The sequence below is a fragment of the Harpegnathos saltator genome, unplaced genomic scaffold (assembly GCF_003227715.2).
Source record: "Harpegnathos saltator strain DR-91 unplaced genomic scaffold, Hsal_v8.6 scaffold56, whole genome shotgun sequence".
NCBI lineage: Eukaryota > Metazoa > Arthropoda > Insecta > Hymenoptera > Formicidae > Harpegnathos > Harpegnathos saltator.
In genome coordinates this window covers 957,268-978,852 of record NW_020230382.1, presented here as the reverse complement: position 1 = coordinate 978,852, position 21,585 = coordinate 957,268, and the positions used below count along the sequence as shown (strand labels likewise).

At 46.0% G+C, this 21,585-nt stretch overlaps 9 protein-coding genes across 12 annotated transcripts; 1 reads left to right on the top strand and 8 right to left on the bottom strand.

Moving 5' to 3' along the window:
- Positions 1-866: 866 nt before the first annotated feature.
- On the top strand, positions 867-7,622 carry LOC112589632 (uncharacterized). Of its 4 annotated transcripts, none has more exons than XM_025303648.1 (3): positions 867-1,080; positions 6,577-6,734; positions 6,870-7,622. In XM_025303648.1, exons 2-3 carry the CDS (start codon positions 6,654-6,656, stop codon positions 7,137-7,139), a joined length of 351 nt encoding a protein of 116 aa, XP_025159433.1. In that variant the 5' UTR covers positions 867-1,080; positions 6,577-6,653; the 3' UTR covers positions 7,140-7,622. The 4 variants fall into 4 exon arrangements, with proteins under 4 accessions (XP_025159433.1, XP_025159432.1, XP_025159430.1 ...); XM_025303647.1 differs by having other exon boundaries at positions 6,439-6,734; XM_025303645.1 differs by having other exon boundaries at positions 960-1,117.
- LOC105183807 (odorant receptor coreceptor) lies at positions 2,606-3,699 on the bottom strand. The gene is made up of 2 exons (XM_025303643.1): positions 3,213-3,699; positions 2,606-3,109 (listed from the first exon to the last, which is right to left on the bottom strand). The coding sequence occupies exons 1-2, from the start codon at positions 3,493-3,495 to the stop codon at positions 2,772-2,774; spliced, it is 621 nt and encodes a 206-aa protein (XP_025159428.1). The 5' UTR covers positions 3,496-3,699; the 3' UTR covers positions 2,606-2,771.
- Positions 3,892-4,689, bottom strand: LOC112589627 (uncharacterized). The gene is made up of 2 exons (XM_025303617.1): positions 4,552-4,689; positions 3,892-4,251 (listed from the first exon to the last, which is right to left on the bottom strand). The coding sequence occupies exons 1-2, from the start codon at positions 4,687-4,689 to the stop codon at positions 3,892-3,894; spliced, it is 498 nt and encodes a 165-aa protein (XP_025159402.1).
- On the bottom strand, positions 6,106-6,645 carry LOC105183803 (odorant receptor 47a). The gene has a single exon (XM_025303650.1). The coding sequence runs from the start codon at positions 6,643-6,645 to the stop codon at positions 6,352-6,354; it is 294 nt and encodes a 97-aa protein (XP_025159435.1). The 3' UTR covers positions 6,106-6,351.
- A 439-nt stretch (positions 7,623-8,061) lies between the features above and the next one.
- Positions 8,062-10,935, bottom strand: LOC105183784 (uncharacterized). The gene is made up of 3 exons (XM_025303639.1): positions 10,567-10,935; positions 9,977-10,345; positions 8,062-9,790 (listed from the first exon to the last, which is right to left on the bottom strand). Exons 1-3 carry the CDS (start codon positions 10,916-10,918, stop codon positions 9,450-9,452), a joined length of 1,062 nt encoding a protein of 353 aa, XP_025159424.1. The 5' UTR covers positions 10,919-10,935; the 3' UTR covers positions 8,062-9,449.
- A 952-nt stretch (positions 10,936-11,887) lies between these two features.
- On the bottom strand, positions 11,888-14,669 carry LOC105183776 (odorant receptor 22c-like). Its single transcript, XM_011142132.3, has 3 exons — positions 14,365-14,669; positions 12,373-13,081; positions 11,888-12,305 (listed from the first exon to the last, which is right to left on the bottom strand). The coding sequence occupies exons 1-3, from the start codon at positions 14,512-14,514 to the stop codon at positions 11,965-11,967; spliced, it is 1,200 nt and encodes a 399-aa protein (XP_011140434.1). The 5' UTR covers positions 14,515-14,669; the 3' UTR covers positions 11,888-11,964.
- Positions 14,670-15,684: 1,015 nt separating this feature from the next.
- LOC105183770 (odorant receptor 22c-like) lies at positions 15,685-16,787 on the bottom strand. The gene is made up of 2 exons (XM_019841628.2): positions 16,131-16,787; positions 15,685-16,071 (listed from the first exon to the last, which is right to left on the bottom strand). Exons 1-2 carry the CDS (start codon positions 16,780-16,782, stop codon positions 15,731-15,733), a joined length of 993 nt encoding a protein of 330 aa, XP_019697187.2. The 5' UTR covers positions 16,783-16,787; the 3' UTR covers positions 15,685-15,730.
- A 1,614-nt stretch (positions 16,788-18,401) lies between these two features.
- LOC105183765 (odorant receptor 2a) lies at positions 18,402-18,787 on the bottom strand. Its single transcript, XM_025303649.1, has one exon. The coding sequence runs from the start codon at positions 18,748-18,750 to the stop codon at positions 18,415-18,417; it is 336 nt and encodes a 111-aa protein (XP_025159434.1). The 5' UTR covers positions 18,751-18,787; the 3' UTR covers positions 18,402-18,414.
- A 526-nt stretch (positions 18,788-19,313) lies between these two features.
- Positions 19,314-21,199, bottom strand: LOC112589631 (uncharacterized). The gene has a single exon (XM_025303642.1). The coding sequence runs from the start codon at positions 20,214-20,216 to the stop codon at positions 19,341-19,343; it is 876 nt and encodes a 291-aa protein (XP_025159427.1). The 5' UTR covers positions 20,217-21,199; the 3' UTR covers positions 19,314-19,340.
- Positions 21,200-21,585: the final 386 nt, after the last annotated feature.

The window sequence follows — 21,585 nt, the reverse complement described above, 5'->3', positions numbered from 1 at the left end:
CGGAGATGCCAGGCAATTATCAATGCCGGTGGTGACTGGACTCATTATTAATGGTATAGCGTTTTTCTTCTCATGGAGTGCAACAAATCCATGTACTTAAAAATCATTAAAAATAAATTTTTCTACACATTAACCCGTACACGCTCTTACTTTACAGACTGTAAATAAAAGTATCTTTTAGAGAATATCTCAAAATTAAAAGTGAAAGTTTAACTGACTAATTATGAATCGCAAAAATTGACAGAAAGCCTTAACAAAAGCACTATGGACTTGATTTTTCACCGATATATGCACAAGAATTCACCTCCTCGCGAGGACAATCACTAATAGTGATCTTTTGTATCCATTTAATTTAATTTAAATGGACACACACGTACTATAAATTAACATGGTAATTCTCCAAAGAAATTAAACAATGTACGTATCTCTCCGCGCACACGTAACAGACAGACAGGAATATAGATTCGCGAACTTACCCGTCACGCATATCAAAATCGCACTGGTGAAGATCTGAGTCAAGATAATCATATTATAAGAGTCCTCGATAGTCTCCGTGAGTCTTAACAGATGTCGATGCCGAGCCACGAGTTCCTCGACAATGCTGCCTCCCCTGCACTTGGCTACGTGCCGGCCGATCCGCCGGAAGTTGATCATCAGAAGCTCAAATTGGCCGCACAGATGCAGCGTGATACCGACGAAAATCCCCTCCGTGCAGCAATTGCCGGCGTAAGTGATGAACAGCTGGATCACCTGGTAGAACGTAACGATGACGTACTTGACGTTGGAGGCGGTCTCGAGGAGGCAAAACGTCGGAAGGTAATATGTTCTCTCGTCAGTCGTGTTTAAAAAGGGCAACAGTCGCAACATGTAGAGCATAAAAGCGAAGAATCCGGAGTAAAACAGCGAGAGCGAGATCGTTCGGGCTGTGCGCGCGTGTTGCATCATGATCTCGCGTGATCTCGGATCCTTGACTTCGCACCAATCCTGAATGGCGCAGGACAGGCTGATCGAGAGCGTTGATCGCCGCATCCGCAGCAGGGAGAGTTTCACCAGCACGAGCATCGCGCTCGCGATCACCACGTACGTGTCGATGGGATCCTCTTGAGAGTTCTCGCAGGTGAAGTAGATTTCTATCGCGAGCGACGTCACCAGCAAGAACTGAAATGTTGCTTGATCATTCATGTGTTCAATCAAAAATCTTTCGTTTAGGATCTTTAAACACCGCAAATTAAAGAAAGATACTCGATTTAATAAACAAGAATCACTCGTCGACAGATAAATTCCCAAACAGAAATTAAATTTAAGATTCGCTGAAGATTAACGTTAAATTTAATTCGTTGAAGGTGAAGATTAAGTTGAATTAAATTTTTAAAAAGCACGATACACGTGATTACTCTGTTAAACTCTGAGAAAATATCTTTCTGAGCTTCTCACCTCGCTGATCATTGCAAATGACCAACGTATCCTCGAGTAAAACGCATCATCATCAATCGGCCAAGCACCCAAAGGCCACGCCAAGATCTTGTAGCTCGCCAGTGCGTAAGCAACATCTTGATGCCAGCGCGCCATTCTTGAAGCGCGTCACAAAGCGTGATACCAAGCTGATCGCACAGATATACATCTTTAATGGATAGCTCTCGATAGGATAATTAAGCTTTAATACTCTCTTCATTAGCCGCGTTGTGTGTGCCACAACGCTCGTGTTTACGCGCATCTCTTCTCAGCCATCACTCTACTAGTCATTTCTTCTTCTGAAATACTATCGATTCTCGAGAACGCGCAGCTCAGCTAGTCGCGCATCGCGCTATGCATGTTTAAAGACGTCGCTGAAGCGAATTGGCAAATTGCCCGATCATACTGTATTATGATCCGCTTACCCCCGATGTTCCCCTCGAAACATTGTTCGGCGCGTCTAGAGAAGAAATACCGCGACGGTAAGCAGAATTTGCAATACGCGTGTAACTGATCAATTTCCAAAGTAGTGCGTCATTTTCTCTCGGAATTTTCCCGCTTCGCGAGACTCGACGCGGACGATGCGTCTCTGCATGTAAAGCGAGAGACCGTCGCAAAAGTAAAAGTTTTATGTACTGTATAACCGATGGATATACTCTCCCGGTAGAAGTTCTCGCTTCGTTTCGAGTCGCGCCGATAGCAACGTGGCTGGAACGCATTTTATATTTTTCTTCCTGTATTTCCCCATGGATGGTAGCACCGTGTCCGTTTGCTTCGCACGTTGCTCCGGCGGTCAATAGCACATTTTTTTTGCAGAACCGCGTTACCTCCAAATTTATTTATAAATTTGGAAGTGTAAGTACTTAAGATGACCACTTTCATGCTTTTTGGGTTCAATATAAAAATGAAGAATATATACATATGGTGTTTAATCAATCAACAATCGGTATTGAGCGTGCACAATTTGCACGGATCAGCTGAGACATGTTTCTCGTTTAATCAATACCTCACGATAACGTGAACCGCGTGAAAATAATAATGTTTTGTGCCAAAACAAAAGTCGTAGTCGTACATTTTTGTATTCCATAATTTCTGCGAATTGCACAATTCTGCGATGTATATATATATATATATATATATATATATATATATACTGATAATTTCTCTAATTAGACAAATTTGGTTGGATGAAAGAACGTACTTATGTTCAAAGATACGGTAAAAAATACTGGATTTCTCAAGATACTAAAATATAATTGTATTCCGCCTCAGTCTCTTCTTTGTACACACAAGTCGCAGTCATACGTGACGGTTCGCGTTTACTCTTCCATCGCCTGTAAAAATGATATGTACGTCAAGGCTGTAGTCAGGATATCCGTGATGGTGCTTCTCGTGATGTAAAAAAATTTTCCAGCGCTCAGTCGGAGAGGGATCCTCGTTCTCATCATAATGAGCGCCAGGTCCTTCATCGTCGTGGGCGGTAATTCGTGCCACGTTGTGCTGTATATCGCTGTAACGATCGATTCACTTTGGCTCTGCAGGGTATCGCCGGCGTGCGTGAACAGGAAGGACTGCACAATGAAGTATTGAATAAACATCATGCTTTTTAGCACGTCCGTGTAGTCCTGATGCTTGAGGGACATCATAATACGCATTCCTGAGGAAAAGCGGCGAATGAATGGCGGACATGCGTATGTCGTTCCTTCTTCACTCTTACGCGATGGATTTTACTCGAGATTTTACTGCGACCTGACGCGTACCTGAGACCGCAATGACAATCGTGGTTATCCCCAAACGGAGCAGGATATTGATATTGAAGGAGTCCTCGATATTTTTAGCCAGAGTTATCAATTGACAATGCCGTTTGATCCACGGCCCGAATGAATTCCCACAACGGTTCTTCTCGTCGATTTTTCCCGCGATCTCAGCGAAGCGAATCCTCAACAGCTCTAGCTGACCGCAGAGGTGCATGGTGATGCTAAAGAAAAAACTATCGCTCGCGCACTCCGCTATGAACAGTAGAAACGCCTGTACCATTTGCATGGCGTAAAGCGCCTTGTATGTGGTGTACGAGATTCCTTTGTACAAACACGTCGACGGAAAGACGAAAGTCCACAGGGTCACATTCTCATGATCGATAATCACGACCTGTTGAAACGTGATACTCGATATATACGTTATACAATTTTACTGCGCTGTACGCTTGAAAAAGGAAGTCAGCTTGACTTGAATAAATTGAGATCTCGACTGGTGTCTTTTTAGAAAAAAATATATGTATGTTCGAGAAAGAGTAACAATTTGATTTGATTAATTATTTTACAATGTAAATTACTCAATTTACTCAAATATTATTCTTATCGTTAGGTTTGTCATGTATCATACGTTATATATCATATATTGGTATTATAATATATAACGAAGCTTCTTTTTATCTAACTGCTATTGCACGATAACAGACAGAATTTCTGACACAACCTGTTGATTATTTCCGATGATAATGGCGATGAAGTACAAGGAAGCGGCTACGAATCCGATCATCACTTGGGACATAGTGATTATTCGGCCTACTCGTGCGTACCCTGTCATTATCAGATAAGACTCTCTCGTCATGGATGGCGAAGACCAATCGTCGATCGCGGAGATCACGTTGCTGGCGATCTTTTTCATATACACACGCCCGAAAATCATGTTCGTCCACGCGTGTAAGCCGGTCTCTATTATAAGACAGACCTCGAGAGCGTCTTTGGAATCGCCGCAGCTCTTGAAAGGCTCTATCAGCAGGTTGAGCATTGTGAGAGACTATACGTTAGCAAAGGTTCAACTGTTTTATAGATGAATACGCTACGACCGCATGTTTTTCATCGTGCCGACAGATATGCAAATCTCGCGTTTTTCAATGCGAAGCTCGCGTAGGCGAATTTCGATTTAGAGACTTTAAAGGCTTCTTCAGAAGCTAAGAATTTCTCAGATACCTCGAACCGATCGCGCCAAAGCTGGCGCGGCTTGAGCTTTTATCGCTTGAGTCGGATTCACGGTTAAAAAGGAGAATTGTAAAAATTGGCGATTAAATACAAGGATATTAATGTGTCCTTGTCTCACCTCCACGATGAATATCGTGAACCAGCGGACTGTGCAAACCAATTCGTTTTGCTCCAACGGCCACACACCGAGTATCCACATTATCGTTCTTATCACCGAGAAGCCGTAGTCCATATCGCTGTTCCATGTTTCCTTCATGTTCGATAACGACCGGGTTCGGTCTTGAAAAATGGCGGGGTCATTCGTGACTGAACGCCGCTCGATTCGCTCGCCATCCGCGTCTCGCTACCATTTCGATGAGCATTACTGTGATCAACGCGCGGACTTACCTTTCTTTGTTGCTCGTTCTTCGGGGTAGTAAGATAAGTGGCAAGACAAATTTGCCGAACCGTCCATTATTTGCCATAATGTTGTGTAACTGCACAATCGTGCACAATTTTCGATGTTCAAGCCTGCGTCGTCGCTGCGCGTCTTACACGCATGCGATTACGAACCGGTATAACGTAACATCTATTTGTATATAACAGCGTCTCAAGCACAACGTAGCGGAAAGCGGAGAAAATTCTAAATATCACAGATATACTAAATATGTATTGATGGTGCGATATCAGGAGAATACGGTGGATGCGTTAAGACATCCCATTTCAGGCTCTTCAGTTTGCGCAGCGTCTTTTTCGAAACGTGTGGTCTGGCGTTGTCGTGATGAAAGACGACTCCCTTGCGATTTGACAAAATCGGGCGTTTCTCTTTTATTTCTCGATTCAGATTGGTTAATTGGCGACAGTACTTGTCCGAATCAATCGTTTCGCCAGCGGGGAGAAGCTCGAAATAGATTATGCCCTTGCAATCCCACCAAACAGAGAGCATCACCTTCATCGGGTGCAAACTGGCCTTTGGCATTGCGTCACCATGCTCACCTGATTGTTTCCATGTCCGTTTGCGCTGAACATTGTTGTAGAGGACCCATTTCTCATCGCCCGTCACTAGTCGATCTAAAAACGACTCGTTATTGAGCCGCCCGAGTAAAGAAACGGCTGCAGAAATTCGCTTGATTTTGTTCTTCTCGGTCAGCAAATGGGGCACCCATATATCGAGCTTCAAATCGAATCCCATCTTTTTTAAACGCCGAAAAGCGGTTGATCGGTCAACGTTTAGTGCTGTAGCAACTTCTTCTGTTGAAATTCGCGGATTATTGAGCACTAAAGTACGCAAAACATCGTCATCAATGTCAGAAGGTCGACCAGAGCGTGGCTCGTCTTCAAGGTTAAATTCTCCGCGCCGAAATTTAGCAAACCATTTTTCCACAGTTCGTTTAGCTGGTGCTTCATCCTGATAAACATCCTGAATGTTTTTTACGGCTGCGGCAACGTTTATTCCCTTCCGAAACTCGTAAAGCATAACATGCCGTAAATGCACCTTATCGATACTCATTTTTAAAGTGATATTTCTCGAAGCAGTTTGTATGAAAACAAATGATTTTTTTTTTAATAACAGCTGAAGATGTCACCTTTCCAACGTTATATAATATGTAGATGGAAGTATTAATGACAACACTTTACGACGCTTATAACTCCATCTATTGAAACTCCGCACGAACTTTTGCACTCACCCAATATTTTGTAAAAATTATAATTTTCGTAGATATGCTACAATGTGTCTACATTACAATATGAATGTTATACTTTCCTCGCGAGCCAAAGTCAAGAATTTATTTAATCGTCACTGAACATGATGTGACTCGTATAGATAATAAATATAGATAATAAAACGGTACAAGTAAACATATAAAGAGAGCTAATATATATACCAATTATATTTTTCTCTCTCTCTCTCTCTCTCTCTCTCAAAGAATACCTCCATTCATGTCTCCAGTATTATCCTCATTACGGACAGATATGAGGCGGAAGTCTTCAGGATCTCCTTAAAGCTCATAAAATTTATCACTAGAAATTTACCCGCGGTCAACTGATGTGGGTTAGTCGCTCGAAGGATCATTAGTGGTAGACTCTTCATCACGCCCACGTCGAAGCAGTACCACGGTGACTCATAGATAGCGTAAGCAAGCCCTTCCGATTGGAATTCCAGTGTCTGTCCGGCGAAGCAGTAGATGAAGAGTTGCACCAACAGTATGACGATATAAAGTACATGTTTCATGGCGGCGAATGTCTCGCTTGTCGCGAGCGCGAGGAGCAATTGAAATCCTGGAAATTCCACGAAACGACAGTGAACGTAATCACAGCAGGGTGAGTTGAAGTTGAGCAAAAAGTTCCACCTCCCTTTAGATAATTTTACATAAAGTGAAATTCACCTTCGACGCACAAGAGCAACATGCTCATGGAAACCTACGCTAGGATGACCGTATCAAATGCTCCTTTCAGATGGTGTGCCATGCGTATGAGACGATGATGCCTCTTCAACAAGTTGTCGAGCTGGGCGCGGTAAAGCAACCCCTCACAGCTTACTGCCGCGAAGTCCATCCTGAGAACTTCGAATTGTCCGCACGTGTGCATTGTGAGGGTGAAGAAGAAGCCGTCGTTCCCGCATTGCGAGATGCAGTTGACGAAGATCTGCAGCGACTGCAGGATCTCGACCAAGCCGTAAGCGAAGGACGTGTATGTGCTGAAGACACAGTACGCAGCCAAGAGTAATTTCTTCTCGTGCGTTTTGTTGTAAATCTGCTCTTCCTCGTCGTCCCATGGCATCTTTATATCGCTGAGCAAAAGCGAGGAGAAGAGGAACACACAGGAGGCGCAGCCGAGGGAGAGGAACACCATGGCGCCGAGCCGACCTTTACGCGCGTACTTCAGCATGATGTCACGCGAGGACGCGTCCTTCACGAAGGTCCAATCGTGAACGATGGACTCCACCAGGATCAGCTTGTGCCTCCAATTCAGGCGATGCAAGAGCAGCTTCGAAATGCTGATCACCGACGAGAACGCCGACAGGAAGGCGTTCAGGACGTCCTCGTAGTCCTTGCAATGTCGGATGACCTCTAGTGACAAACTAATCATCGTGCTCATCTGGTTGGAGAAAATAAAAATGAATACATTGCTTTCGTACAAACATTTCATATGTAGGCAGTTTGAAAAGTTCTCGACCTGACACGTACATGGCATTAGAAACTGTCAAACTATAACTGTACTGGAAAGTGGCATCCCTGATATAAACCAATGTAAAATTTTATTTGATCTGTCAAATCATTCGAGTAGTAGCACCGTAGTTGAAAAAGCTTTGTGCAAGATGGGTGCCGCTAACAATTGACCAAAAATGCATTCGAATGCGTATTTTTCTCAAGCGTGTTTGGATCGTTTTACGCAAAATAAAATGGATTTCAAGCGTCGTTTCATAACTGTTGATGAAATTTGGATCCACCACCTATACACCAGAGCGGAAAGAACCTTCCGGTATCACACTTTAATGATGGTATTGAATTATTGGAAAAACGTTGGAATAAATGTATTGAAGTTTCAGGAGATTATATTGAAAAATAAAACATATTTCACGGCAAAAAAGATTTTCTTTCATTGTTAGGCCGACAACTTTTCAGACTGCCCTCGTATCTATCGTATCCACACTATTAAATTTAATTTATATGAGATTAGTTCTTCTCGATTAGATTCGCGATTTTTCTTTTTAAGACAATGCAACGTACGTAAGGTAAAAGTTAACTTTATGAGGTCAAGACGCAACAGAAAAAAATTTGAAGGCAACAACTGAGTCTTGAATGAAGTACTTGGGCAATGCTCGAAAGCGCGACTTACCTCCACCATCGTTGACATGAGCCACCGAATCCTCGAGAAAAAATTGTGCTCGTCCAACACCCAAAGTCCAAGTATACCAAGCACATTTTTGTAAAACGTTAAAACTTGTGCGGTGTCAGCGTTCCATTTCACGGACGACTCCATTTTGGAGCACTTGAGAAGCTCTCGTGAGTCTCGAGTCTCTTACGTGTTATTTTATTCCCTCCCCCAAATGTAACGACGAATTCTCACCTCGATTCACTCCTCCTCGAAAATAGCAATAACCCTTGGCCTTCGCTCCTCTATGAGCACATCGTTCGATATCCGATTTGTCGCAGACGCAGGTGTTCCCGCGATACTTAAAGCAACCCCTTGCGGCAGCCAAGAAACAGCTGGATCTTTCCGTTTTATTATTCATTTCTTCAATTCCCGCGATTTTCCTTAAGAAGGAATATAGCCCGCGTTTGTATCTGTATTTGCACAAATAATACAGCTACCAGCGGCTCGACGTCGTTCTCGACGGTATTAATTCTCGAAATAATGGACCTGCAGACTTTATGTATCCCGCTTTTCGATAAATAAAAGATCCACCACTAGAGCCGAGCTATGCCCCGGAATTGCTATCTCGCTTTTCTTCGAGAAGCTGGAGGAAGAATGTGATTATGAAGAAAATGTGACATTGATGAAAACACTTTCTACGATATGTTATTTCTTATTGAAATATTCTTTTACGTAGCATCGATAAGAAAAACTCTTCCGAATGAGACATCCTTTTTGTGAACGTAACAGACAAATCGTCAATCGTGATGGAATTAATATTATACGCGAGGAACAACAGAATTCATTCGACCTGGTGAAAACATAAGAAAGAATTGGGAGATGTTTTCTAAATAATCTCGAGTTCTGAAATATTTTAGAAAATTGTTGAAATAGCAATTTGCCTCGACAATGCATCAACAATGTTGCCGGTGTTGCTCACCTTTGTTTTTTCCTTTCGAGCCAACGCTCGCTCATCAAGAAAATATCAGATCTGCTGCGACAATTACAAAATATATCAAGAATATTTTCATCAATCCGAATATTTTAATCAAACCGTATTCGCGCATTTTACATAACACTTCATATCTACACTCCGTGTTGAGGTTCTCGGGCAAAGTTCTCCGCACGTTTTCAGTCTTACTGTGTGTACTCGCGCGCGAAACAGTCTTGTCAATCGCGTTAATCCCTCAAGGCTATTCGCAAAACCGAGATGTACGAAGTCGCTGTCTTGAGGATGTACATCATTGTCTCGCGATTGACGTAGAAAAACTTGCCGCCGGTAAGACGGAACGGAATACTCGACCTCATCATCGTGAAGTGCAGGTCCTTCATCAACGCTAGAGGAAGCGTGAACCAGGAAGTCGCGTATAACGCGTGGAATATACTCTCGCTTTCCCGCTGCAAGAAGTCACCAGCGTAGGTGAACACAAGCGACACCATGAGGAAGTAGTTCAGCACCGAGGCGCTTTTTGCGAATTCCACCTGATTGTTCTCGCTCAGGCACAAGTTCAGACGTAATCCTGCAAGCAAAGGTGTCACTTTAACAACCGCGCGCGAGTAGCATTCAACGTGCAATGTGCGAGTAATCGAAATTGTCCGAATTCTCTCTTTCCCTCTTTCTGACCAAGCAATTAAATTACTTCAACAACTTGATGCGCGGTCTCGTTGTTCGTGCGAAAGAAAACGTTAGACGTCGTAGACTATACCTAACAGCGCGAGCATAATCGTAACCATCGTAAGTTCACACAAGATGAGAAAGTGGAAGGTATCCTCCAAGTTCTGATAATATTCCATCAGCTCGCTGTGTCTGTTAATCAAGCCGACGAATCTGCTTCGACAACTCGCTATGCTGTACGGCTCGTCCGCGAAGCGTTTGAATTTCTCTTTGAGCACTTCGAGCTGACCGGCAAGATGCACCGTGAGATTGAAGAAGAAGCTGTCCACGGTGCATTGAATAACACACAGCGTACTCGTTTGTAAAATCTGAACAATGAGGATCACTAAGTATTGCAATCCGGTGATTGAGTTACCCAGCGAACCGGATGGAACCAGAAGCATCCAATCCGTTACGTTAGCTGCGTAAAACGGTAAGAGGAAGTAACATTATTAATGTATCGTTGTATTAAGCTTTTCTTATCAAGTGTGTGCAATTAAGTCAGATTTAACTCAAGATCCGTGTTGTCACAATAAACGAATAGTAGTTTTATCTTGATATCATATAATAAAAACAAACAACGGTAAGACTCCCGTTTAGTTTACAGGAGTTTTACCGAGCAAATAAATAATAATAATTTACCGTCTATTGAATTGGGCTCCGTGAAAAAGATCTGTTTCAGATTTATCATCACAATGGCTAGTATGTAACTAGAGAAACATCCTATGGCCGAGTACAGCAACGCGAGGGTGAGTATTCTCGCTCGAGACGCATGTTTCTTCATGATCTTCCAAGTTTTCTCGTCACCTTTGGCGGACAACCAATCGTCGATAGCGGCGTTGATGTTCATGCCTATCTTTCTTTGGTTGTAAACGATGGATATGAATTTTATGACTCCAAGTACCACGGACACGAAATACAATATAGACTCTATGCTCGCGTCGGCGTCGTGACTGGTCATGGTGAAGTCCATCATCAGGAAGGATAATATCATGATCTAAGGGAGGATCCCCCTGTCTTAGAAATTAGTGTGCACGTGCGGAGGCTCATTTGATAAGAGATCAAAAAAATAACGGGATGAGAAGGTCATCGCTCCTTCTCGCATTTCTCAGAATTTATCGGAAAAGCGAGGTCCAAAGGAGACGTTGCTTTCTTCCGGTCAAAAGCGTACCGTTCAACGAAACTGTTTTCGCGAAAGCACTTTGGAAACTTCGATTCTCCTTCGCCGTACCTCGCCGTACTACCTTCACTTCGCATTAACGTACCTGTGCGAGCAACGACACGCTGCATCGTACCTTCGTGAACACCGTCTTCTTCTGCAACGGCCACACACCGAATATTTCCAGGAATATCCTGTGGATGGAAAAGACATAGGCGATGTCATTGTTCCAACGTCCGTCCGGCATTCCAGCGTGCGGAAAAACTCCGATGGCTGCGCACTCGGAACTACTTCGCTCAGTCGTTACGGGAGAAATTTCCGCTTTTGCCAATTTAACATCGATTTGCGATCGCTTTCGTCGGAAACGTTATTACCGTTGAGACAGAAGCAGCTCTCAAGTGCGCGGCATTAGCTTATTACAAACTCATGTTTTATTACCCTGCGCGGGAGCTCCTCTAGCCCCCGGTAAGACAAACGCGAGAAGAGACGTACGTGTCTTTACACTCTTCCGTTAACATCCACGATCGCCCTCGTCGCGCAAAAGCAGCGTTGAATTTCGCGAGTCCGTCGAATTCGTCGTTAGTTCGCGTACATTCACCCTAGCGCCAGAGATCATCGTCAATTTGATACTGTACTTACCCTCATTGTTTCCCTCCGGCCGAAATTGTACTGCGATATCGATACTTCTAGTGTAGCCAAAGACGCAAGAGAAGTCAAAGTGATTTCGACACTTTCTGCCACATTACATACTTTTATTTCCAATAATTTACAGAAAAATGCGCGTGAATTAGTTACAAGTGCTGCGTCTGAAGATAAAGCGCTCAAAGCTGTTTGAGGCAACGTCATGAGATGTCGTGAACTCGAGAATAATTTGCACGCTCTCACGTTTCTAACATCACTCTTAATACCGACAGATACGAGGCGGAAGCTTTGAGAATCTCCTTGAAACTCATGAAATTTATCGCCAGAAACTTGCCCGCGGTCAACTGATGAGGTTTGCTCGCCCGGAGAATCACAAATGACAGATCCTTTATCACGTTTACGTCAAAACTGTACCACCTTGACTCATAGATCGCATAGGCGAGCCCCTCGGATTGCAGCTCCAACGTCTGTCCCGCGAAGCAGTAGAGGAAAAGTTGCACCAACAACACGGCCATGAAAAGCACGTGTTTGGCCGCGCTGAAGACGTCGTTGATCGTGAGCATGAGGATCAATTGGAAACCTAAAAGACGCGAGCAGGAGGATTAGTCGATCTCGTCGAAGGATTCGCGCGAAGCGCTGGAGCTTACCTTCGACGCACACGAGAATGACGCTCATCAAGACCTGCGCCAGGATGACCATGTTGAACGCCTTCTCCAGGTAATACGCCAAACAGATGAGCTGGCGGTGTCTCTTCAACAACGCGTCGAGCTTGTCGCGCAAGAGGATCTCGTCGCCGTTCATCTCGGTGAAGCTCGTCCTGAGGATCTCGAGTTGGCCACACACGTGCATCGTGAGATCGAAGAAGAACCCGTCGTTGCCGCAGTGCGACATGCAGTCGACGAAGACCTGCAGCAGCTGCAGCGCTCCGATGAGAACGTAAGCGGAAGATAGATACTTCCCGAACACGCAGTAGGCCGCTAGGGCCAGTTTCCGCTCGCCGGTGCGATTATGCATCAGCCACTCGGAGATCCACGGCAGGTGGACGTTGGAGAACACGAGGACCGAGGCGAAGTACACCAAGGACGCCAAGCCGAGGTACAGGAATACCAGCGCGCCGAATCTACCTATGCGCGCGTACTTCAGCATGATGTCGCGCGAGTACGGATCCTTCACGGAGGTCCAGTCGTGAACGACAGCCTCCACCAGCAGCAACTTGTACCTCCAATTCACGCGATGCAGCAACAGCTTCGATATGCTGACTATCGACGATGAACCGGTCAGAAAGGCGTTCAAGGCGTCCTCGTGGCCCTTGCAGTGTCGAATCACTTCCAGCGACAATGTGACCGCCGTGCTCATCTGGTTCGCCAATTCAAAAATTCAGAGGAAACATCATTCCGGTTCCGTGTTAGCACTTCGTGCTAACTTGACACTTTTATTCGACCGCTGTGTACGACCTGATGTGTACAAAGTATAGCTATACGTATATTCGGATATTAAGAAATGTAGCGAAATGTCTTCGGGGCGGGTCGAGTACGCGAGAGACGCGTACGCTACATAAATTTTCACTCTCACCGTAAACCAGGATATATCTGTTGAAACAGTTTCAATATGCAGCGCGCATAGCTTCCCTCATTAGATATGGAAGAAGATGTGTATGTGTGCGTGCGTATCTCATAAAAAGACTCGATTGACGCGTCACGTGTAGGTGTATGATGCTGCACTGAGAGAAAAATATATGATATTTGGAACTATAATGATATAGTAACTAAATTATAGTCCGAAATATTATATTTGTGGTAAGTATTACCATAATATCGGTAATAATTACGATATATAGGCATAGTATAACCAACCGTACAATATTTTTACTAAGAATTATATTATATATAGTAAGTTATTGTATATAGTAAGTATTATATATAGTATATAATACTTACTATAGTATTAGTATTATATATAGTATATAATATATATATATATATATAGTAAGTATTATATATAGTATATTATATATAGTAAGTTAAACTAAAATTATTGTATGGATACAAATATAAAATGCTAGATAAAGTAACTCTTTTATATAGTCAATATTACCAGAATATTTGCTAAATGATGACAGATGTAACTATATGAATATCAAATCTCACTATATTTGTGAATGAGAAATTACCATATATGTGGTAAGAGTAACTAAACAATTATTTAAGACAATCATTGACTATATATTTGTGTTTATTCTACTATATTTTGCAGGTTCCACGAACTATAAAAATCTGCTTGACGCCAAAATGTACTGTAAAATATAGTGAGATTATAGTTAATTCAACTATATTTTTCTATCAGTGTGCTTGTTACACGAATCAACCGCGCGTGTTGCGCGGTCGCACATAACACGTAAGACCGGTAACTCGCGCAAGTCAACGCGCTCCGACTCTCTGATGAATTTATTGTTCATTATCTGCTAGAGCAACGAAGGTTGCGTCTTCATTTGCTCGCCCTCTAATCCGCGAGCCTCGCTATCTCTCTCTCGTTAAACACGAAGGCCCCGCATCACGCGGAGATTACGGACTCGAGACACGTAGACGAGCAGCGCGCGGGCATTCGGATACGCTTCGGCCGTACTTAAAGGAGTAACTTACTTCCACCATCGTCGATACGAACCATCGAGTCCTCGAGAAGACGCTCTTCTCGTCCAACACCCAGATCCCGACTATACCGAGGAGATTCTTGTAGAAGGTCAGAAAGTGGGTTGCGTCGGCTGCGTCGTTCCACTGCGCGTTCGAGTCCATTTTCAAAGTTCACCCCCTCGGTGACCTCGTACTTTCGCGCTGGTCCCTTCGTCGTCTCAATGTCGCGCTGTTTCAGCGCGACGAGTCCGCCGACCTTCCCTCCGTCTTGCCGAGATTATAGTCCTTCTTCGCGTCGCTCGATATCCGATTTGCCGCCAGTAGGGACGCCAAGCTCGCGAAACTTGCTGCAACCCTTCGCGGTAAGCAAGCAGCTGGATTTTTTTTCAGCTCTATTATTCATGTCCTGGACTCACGCGGTTGGCTCCGCGAGTACGCCAGTATAGTATCCTGCTCGGCGTAACTTTGTATTCGTACAAATAATACGGTTTTACGGCGAGACCCGACATACTCATTCACGTTACTCGCTGATGCTTGCGATAATAATTCATCAGCGTGTGTGGAGGAGGCTCTGTTTGCTGATAAATAATAGATTACAGTCGCGACAGAAGAGATGAGCGATCTGCCGGAACCTGCCGTTTCGCTTCTTATCGACGAGGGGATTAGTACGTCGCTTAGATATGCAAGATAAGCTAGCGCACGTAAAAAAGGAGAGGCCTTACGCACGAGGGGCAATTCCGACGAGTAATTGTAGAAAGATGCGGCATTAATATCAATAGAAGGATTTCTCACAATACTGAGATATTGCGCGAATGGTGAGCGAAACAGCGAGCAATTTTCTTGAGATATATTGTTACCCCGATATAAATTGTAGATGATAATGAGATGTTTATCAGCGTGACGTAAATGATGACAAGTTTATCAAGGTGTCTCGTGGCCTCCAAATTGCATCGTGCGAGACTGAGAATAGTTACGACGAAAGAACGATCACCAACGCGACATCAAGCGCTTCGTGAATTTTGCATATTCGCACGCTGATGAAATCACAAGAGGTTGTGCGTTCTGCGATTTATTTCGTCACTGTGTGAGTACAAATATCCGAGCTTATCTTAGCGGTCTTATCTAACATTTGGCAATGTACGTTATCGATATCGCGGTTACATGTGTATACATGTAAGAACGAACGAGAGACGAAGGTGGGGAAAACACACGCGCTGCAGTCATCAGTCGTAATTTATGATTGCGTATGTGTGTGTGTGTGTGTGTGTGTGTGTGTGTGTGTGTGTGTGTGTGTGTGTGTGTGTGTGTGTGTGTGTGTGTGTGTGTGTGTGTGTGCGTGTGTGTGCGTGTGTTGTGTGTGCCAGCATTATATTTCGTATCACACATCTATCATAACCCTGAGAACGGAGATGTAGGAGCATGTGGCTTTCAGGATCTCCTTGAACGAGAATACATTCATAGGTAGGAACTTGCCGGCCGTGATCTGATGCGGTATCCTGCCGCGCAGCATCACTATCGGCAGGTTTCTCATGAGCTTTGCATCGAATTCGTACCACACGGTGCTGTAAGCGCTATACGACAGCCTCTCGGTGACGGACTCCAGCTGGTCGCCGGCGTAGCAGTAGAGGTACAGCTGCACCAGCATCGTCAGGATCAGAACGACGTGCTTGATCGCCGCGATGTTGTCGTGCAGCTTCAACGAGATGATCAGTTGCATGCCTGGAAGGTAGGCAGGTAGTGAAGACGCGAACGGAAAGGCGTCCGGGACCACGACGTACCTTCCACGCAAAGTAGCAGCACGCTCATCAAGGTCTGCGCGAAGATCGCCATGTTGAAGGCGTACTCGAGACTGTCGGCCAACCTGATCAGATGGCAATGCCTGCCGATCAACATGCCCATCTTCCTGTGGCAGGCGCGCTTCCTCACGTCGAGCTCGGCAAAGTCCATCTCGAGCACCTCGAATTGGCCGCACAGGTGCATCGCCAAGCCGAAGAAGAAGCCGTCATTGCCGCAGTGCGAGGTGGCGTTCACGAAGATCTGCGCCACCTGCAGTAGCAGCACACAGCCATGACTGATGGTGGGCAACGAGCCGAACACGCAGTAGCTCGCCAAGAAATACGTCGACACGGTCGTGCCGTTATACTCCGGCTTGGAAATGTTCAGCCAAGGCAGCAGCACGTCGAACGGCACCGCCATGAAGAGGAAAGACGTACCTGACGCGTAAGCCAAGTACAACATCGTCAGGGAGACGACCCTGCCGACGTTGGTGTACCTCAGCATCACATCGCGCTGCCGCTCGTCTCTGGACACCGACCAGTCGTCGATAAGAGAATTTACCAGAACGTAACTGTGTTTCCAGGTCAGCCGGACGACGAGGAGCTTGGAGAGGCTGACGACAGACGAGAGGTCCATTAGAAAGGCCTCCATCATGTCCTCCGTACCGAGACACTGCCGGTACGCCTCCAGAGACAGACTGCCGATAGTACTGATCTGATCGTCGGGACAATCGCGTTAATTCGCGAGGATCTCCCTTGATCCCGGTCGCTAGTTACTTTTCAAGGTAAAGCCTTGCAGGTGCTGCTTCGCTTGGAACACAAAGGACACATCGGCTCCGATGATCGGAGAGACCAAGGAGGGATGCGTGAAGAGGAATGGCGGACGGGAGTGGGAACAGAGACGACAATCTATACGACGAACTATGCGCGAGCGTTCCGTTAGTCACAGGTGGATAATTACCTCCACCTAGCTTACCTGTATCAACACGGCTAAGAAGCATCGCGCGACCGACTTCAGCTCCCCCACGCTCAAGGGCCAAACTCCGATTATCGTGAGGACCTTCTCGTACACCCCTAAGGCGCGGTGAGCGTCGTCGTTCCAGTACCTCGCTTGCACCATCGTCGGAAATCCTCGACGCTTCTTCGCGTCCTTTCCCGGGGACCTTCAGTTAAGTGTCCGGTCGAACCCTGCAGCGATTCAGAATCATTCCGGCTGTCGCAGGCACCGTGCGGGAAAGGACGGCGCAAGGACGAGCGCCAACGGTCACTTAGGTGACCGTCAACGGCGCTCCGACGCTCGACTGAATTACCATCACACCCTTAACCCTTATCGTTACGCAAACGCACCACGCGCAGGACGTGTATCAGGAGGCACTCCTCAGCGGCGCGATGGTTTACATATATCCCATCTGATGTTGGTCCCAGGATCCGGTCCCGCGTGTCGACCAAACTTTGGGCTCGCTATGACGAAGGCGGCGCGGTCAGCAAAGGCACCTCACGAGCCACCCCCATTGGGTGGGGGTGAGAGTGAGCGAGAGGGGTGCCACAGGGTGCTTCTCTTTGATCTTTTATTCACGCGAAGAATAACCGTTCCTTTTCCGGGAAATAACGTCGACACAGCGGAATGCGGCGTGCTTCCGCGACTGTGCGATCACTTTGTGACCCAGAACGACACACCTCGCGCGACTCGAACTTCCGTCGATTACAGATTTCTCCGACAAAGCTGCACCAAAGGTTTCCAAAGGAAGTATGTGTGAGAACATATGCGTTCGCGTTTATGCGGTTTATGCAACATGGTACAACAACCACCCGCCTCTTTCATTCGGCAACGCAACGATAGAGCAGGCAGGAAGAGATTAATAATGCAACCACGTCTCTACGTTGCGGTCAAGACCGAAATCGGCGCACTGTAAGTATGCATCGCGCGACACAGCGCGCGCGTTCTCGTTCGTTGCGGGTTGGTCTGTCATCAATGTGGATTCAGGTGACTGAAGTCGCAGGGGAGAAACGGCACCGTCGAGTATCGCGTGTCCTCGTTGAGGAAATACTGAAATCCTTTTATCGTCTTTTACTTACAAGGTCGGAGAAGCAGATTGCCACTAAGTGCGTAATTTGACTGATCTTTATTCTAAGTTACCAGCTAGCTAATCTGTCAACTCGATCGTTAAGCTTAAGCGTAAGCTTTACATCGAAGTAACGGAAGGAAGAAGAGCCTGGCCTCGACAACAATCGTTCTAACTGTGCAATGATATTGTGCGAATGTTCAACAACTTAGACGCAGGCGAGCTCACTCGTCCAACATGACGCGCAGGACCGACAGATACGAGGCCGTGGACTTTAGGATGTCCTTGAACGTTATCATGTTCATCGCCACGAATTTCCCGGCCGTCAGCTGGTGAGGGATATTGGCTCGCATCAGCATGAATCGTATGTCCCTGGCAGTGCTGGCCGGCAGCTCGTGCCAGTCGCAATCGTAAGTGGCGTAGGACAGCGCGGTGCTTCTCATCTCCAGGCAATCGCCGGCGAACGTGTAGAAGGACAGTTGGATCATCATGAGCAGTAAAACGCTAGCGTTATGTATAATCATGGGCACGTCGCCGACTTTCAGCGACACGATCAACATGAAACCTGGAATGGCATCATCGCCGCATTAGGCATGCGCAGGTACGTATGCAGGTACGTATCGTTAAGACAAGACTCGAGAGATTGTACTCTCCAAGTTTCTTCGAGTGCGACTTCACTCGAGACGAGTGACGAGTGACATTGGGAGCGATAGTGAAGCGACACTACCGCTCGAAATCGCAAAGGTGGACTCAAGTTGTCACTCAAGTCTGTGTCGGATTCTGACTCCATGGAGTGCAACAGTCTCGCTCTTCAATTTCGAGAGGAAGTATTTACTCCACGACCCAGAATGAAGAATTCACTTTACGTGAGCGAAAAGTCGCTCGAATCTACGATCGCTCTTCTTCTTCGGGTGAAATGTCACAGAAAAGAAATTTAGAGTACTCTGAGCCTCGTGAACGCTTCTTGTCTCGCCAGGCAAGTCAGCTAATTGCTCGTGAGCGTTAATCGTTTGTAGACTCTTGTAAGCACTTCTGCGACTTACAAGCGAGCCCGATCAAAACACGGAATGGAACGACTATTTATTTGGTATGACTGTGGTGGTCTTCGTCACTTTACCTCTATACCCGATACAAAAGAGAGAATTCTTTTTCATTTACCGTCTATACACATGAGAGTGGTGGTAACGAACAGGTATATCAAAACATTCGCGTTAAAGGACTCCTCCATGCGGTCGGTCATGCGAATGAGGTGGCAATGCCGTTCGACCGCTTCGGCGATCGCGTGGTGCGCCTGTTCGACGCGAAAATCGGACAGTTTGATGGCGAGCGCGTCAAACTGGCCGCACAGGTGCATGGCCAGGCCGAAGAAGAAGCTTGTGGTGCCGAAGGTCAAGATGCCGGTGACGAACATCTGCATCGCCTGGACGACCATAAACGCCTGGCTCATCGACTCGCCTCGAAACACGCAGGACAGCACCTCGTCCGTCTCCCGGCTCACGTTCACGTTCTCCAGCTGATGGTCGAGCTGGCTCGCCTGCGCGGTGACCGCTGATATCGCCATGAAGATGTAGACACCCACTATGACGCCTACCAGGAAGAAGGTGAACGTCGTCACGCGTCTCGACAGCGTCGCGTACTTCTTCATGATCCAGCGTACCCGCTGGTCCCGCTGCGTGGCCCAGTCGTTCATCATGGACGTGACTATCTCGAGCAACTCTCGCCGATGGATACGAGGCGTGATGAGCCTCGTGAGGGCCAATGCGGCTGCGGCGCCTGGCGTCACCTTGTCGAAGGACTCCTTCGCGCCGTTGCAGTGCAGGTAGATCTCCGTGAAGTAGACGCACATCGGAGTCACCTGGAAGATCACGGTCAGCAACGCCGCCCTGATGACAGCTGAGATTTGTTCGATATCAATTCGACTTATCTCGCAGCGGGAAAGCGAGATCTCCCGCTTCCGAGAGAATTTCTGCTTCTTCGGAAGCAAATTCGGGGTCGGAGGAGCAGAAATTCCTTCAATCGGTGTCATGTCGTTATTCGCGTTAATTCGATCAATCGAACTTTTTCCTCCGCGTGGATTGACCTTGTCCGCCGGTTTTGGGGATGGTATATTTATAAGATTAATAATTCTTTCAATTTCGCGATGGGGGATGCGCGCGAAATTACAAGAAGGTACGAGCTTCGCTCGTCAGGGATTTTTAGAACTTGTAACTTGTAGATATTTATTATTATTAATTTGTAGAATTTAGAATTTGTATAGTAGAGTTGGAATTTTTTTTTCTTCGTCAGCTCTATAGATTACTCGGCTCTCCCAGCGGACAAGGACAGTCCTCGGTCTTGCGTGATCATAGAGTGATGCAAATCTCTCATGATTTCTTGAAACATAAAGGCACTCGCGTAGACACACACGCACAAATATAAGTCAGACCTATTGTTTATACTTGTTCTTCTGACGCAACGTAACTTTGCTAAAAGAACGAAATTTAAATGCCGCGTTGACTGATATGTCTCAATAATTTATTGAAATTTATGAGAAGAAAGACATTTACGTTTCGTAACGATTACGAGAGAGAGAGACATTTGTTTAGCCAGTGTAGAGACGTGAGATTCGCTCAGCCGCGCGCGAAATACCTGCCTCCAAAATCATGGCGACGAGCCACCTCAGATCCATAAAGAGACTCTTTTCCTTAGTCGGCCAGATGCCGACGCAACTTAGGACAAATCGGTGAACCGATAAGGTCACGGTAATGTTGCCCTCGCGCCAAGTCATCCCGAAGGAACTCGGGATCGCGTTGTAGGTATGCGAACGTCTACCCGGGCTTTCACGTGTCTCGTCTCAATTAGTGACTTTTCTCTTTCCTCTCGAAGACGCCCTCACCTTGCATCTTTGATTCGCGTGCGACCGCGCGCAGCCGCGCTTATTTTTCGCGCGACACCGCGGAATGCAGCGGAGAGATTCCTCTCTCTCTCTCTCTCTCTCTCTCTCTCTCTATCTATCTATCTCTCCCTCTCACCCCCTAAAAGAGGGAAAAAGTTGCTACGGATATCCGTGAAACCTCTACTTCAAAATACACCCGGTGAAGCGGCGAGCTGACATTATGTTATATTTATCGTGTATCTTTTGCTGCGCCCTCTCTTTCTCGATCATTCTCTCTCGCGAAGATATTCGAATGATCGAGATAAAAGATACACGCAATCGTACGGATACGTTAATGTCGCGCAGAGAAGGCAGAACTTCTTTCCTGATTTCTTATTGATGGGCAATGAATTTAAACATACGCTGTATCTTGCGGCAGGTCAAAGATTCTCTCTTTCTCTCTCTCTCTCTCTCTCTCTCTCTCTCTCTCTCTCTCTCGTTCGTGCGGTGTATTTACTGCGGAACGCCTATAGAATTTGTA

Excerpts from the sequence above, each read along its gene's own strand:
- LOC105183807 (XM_025303643.1), bottom strand. The coding sequence starts at position 3,495 with ATGCAAATGGTACAGGCGTTTCTACTGTTCATAGCGGAGTGCGCGAGC. Across the intron at positions 3,110-3,212 it reads GATTGTCATTGCGGTCTCAG|GAATGCGTATTATGATGTCC; the intron begins GTACGCGTCAGG and ends GCTTTTCCTCAG.
- LOC112589627 (XM_025303617.1), bottom strand. The coding sequence starts at position 4,689 with ATGAAGGAAACATGGAACAGCGATATGGACTACGGCTTCTCGGTGATA. Across the intron at positions 4,252-4,551 it reads TCACGATATTCATCGTGGAG|TCTCTCACAATGCTCAACCT; the intron begins GTGAGACAAGGA and ends GCTAACGTATAG.
- LOC105183803 (XM_025303650.1), bottom strand. The coding sequence starts at position 6,645 with ATGAAACATGTACTTTATATCGTCATACTGTTGGTGCAACTCTTCATC.
- LOC112589632 (XM_025303648.1), top strand. The coding sequence starts at position 6,654 with ATGTCTCGCTTGTCGCGAGCGCGAGGAGCAATTGAAATCCTGGAAATT. Across the intron at positions 6,735-6,869 it reads GTGAACGTAATCACAGCAGG|ATGGTGTGCCATGCGTATGA; the intron begins GTGAGTTGAAGT and ends TGCTCCTTTCAG.
- LOC105183784 (XM_025303639.1), bottom strand. The coding sequence starts at position 10,918 with ATGATATTATCCTTCCTGATGATGGACTTCACCATGACCAGTCACGAC. Across the intron at positions 10,346-10,566 it reads GGAGCCCAATTCAATAGACG|CTAACGTAACGGATTGGATG; the intron begins GTAAATTATTAT and ends CGTTTTACGCAG. Across the intron at positions 9,791-9,976 it reads GATTATGCTCGCGCTGTTAG|GATTACGTCTGAACTTGTGC; the intron begins GTATAGTCTACG and ends CTTTGCTTGCAG.
- LOC105183776 (XM_011142132.3), bottom strand. The coding sequence starts at position 14,514 with ATGGACTCGAACGCGCAGTGGAACGACGCAGCCGACGCAACCCACTTT. Across the intron at positions 13,082-14,364 it reads TCGTATCGACGATGGTGGAA|ATGAGCACGGCGGTCACATT; the intron begins GTAAGTTACTCC and ends TTGGCGAACCAG. Across the intron at positions 12,306-12,372 it reads CATTCTCGTGTGCGTCGAAG|GTTTCCAATTGATCCTCATG; the intron begins GTAAGCTCCAGC and ends CGCGTCTTTTAG.
- LOC105183770 (XM_019841628.2), bottom strand. The coding sequence starts at position 16,782 with ATGATGGAGGCCTTTCTAATGGACCTCTCGTCTGTCGTCAGCCTCTCC. Across the intron at positions 16,072-16,130 it reads GCTGCTACTTTGCGTGGAAG|GCATGCAACTGATCATCTCG; the intron begins GTACGTCGTGGT and ends CCTACCTTCCAG.
- LOC105183765 (XM_025303649.1), bottom strand. The coding sequence starts at position 18,750 with ATGTTGATCGTGTCGCTGAAAGTCGGCGACGTGCCCATGATTATACAT.
- LOC112589631 (XM_025303642.1), bottom strand. The coding sequence starts at position 20,216 with ATGACACCGATTGAAGGAATTTCTGCTCCTCCGACCCCGAATTTGCTT.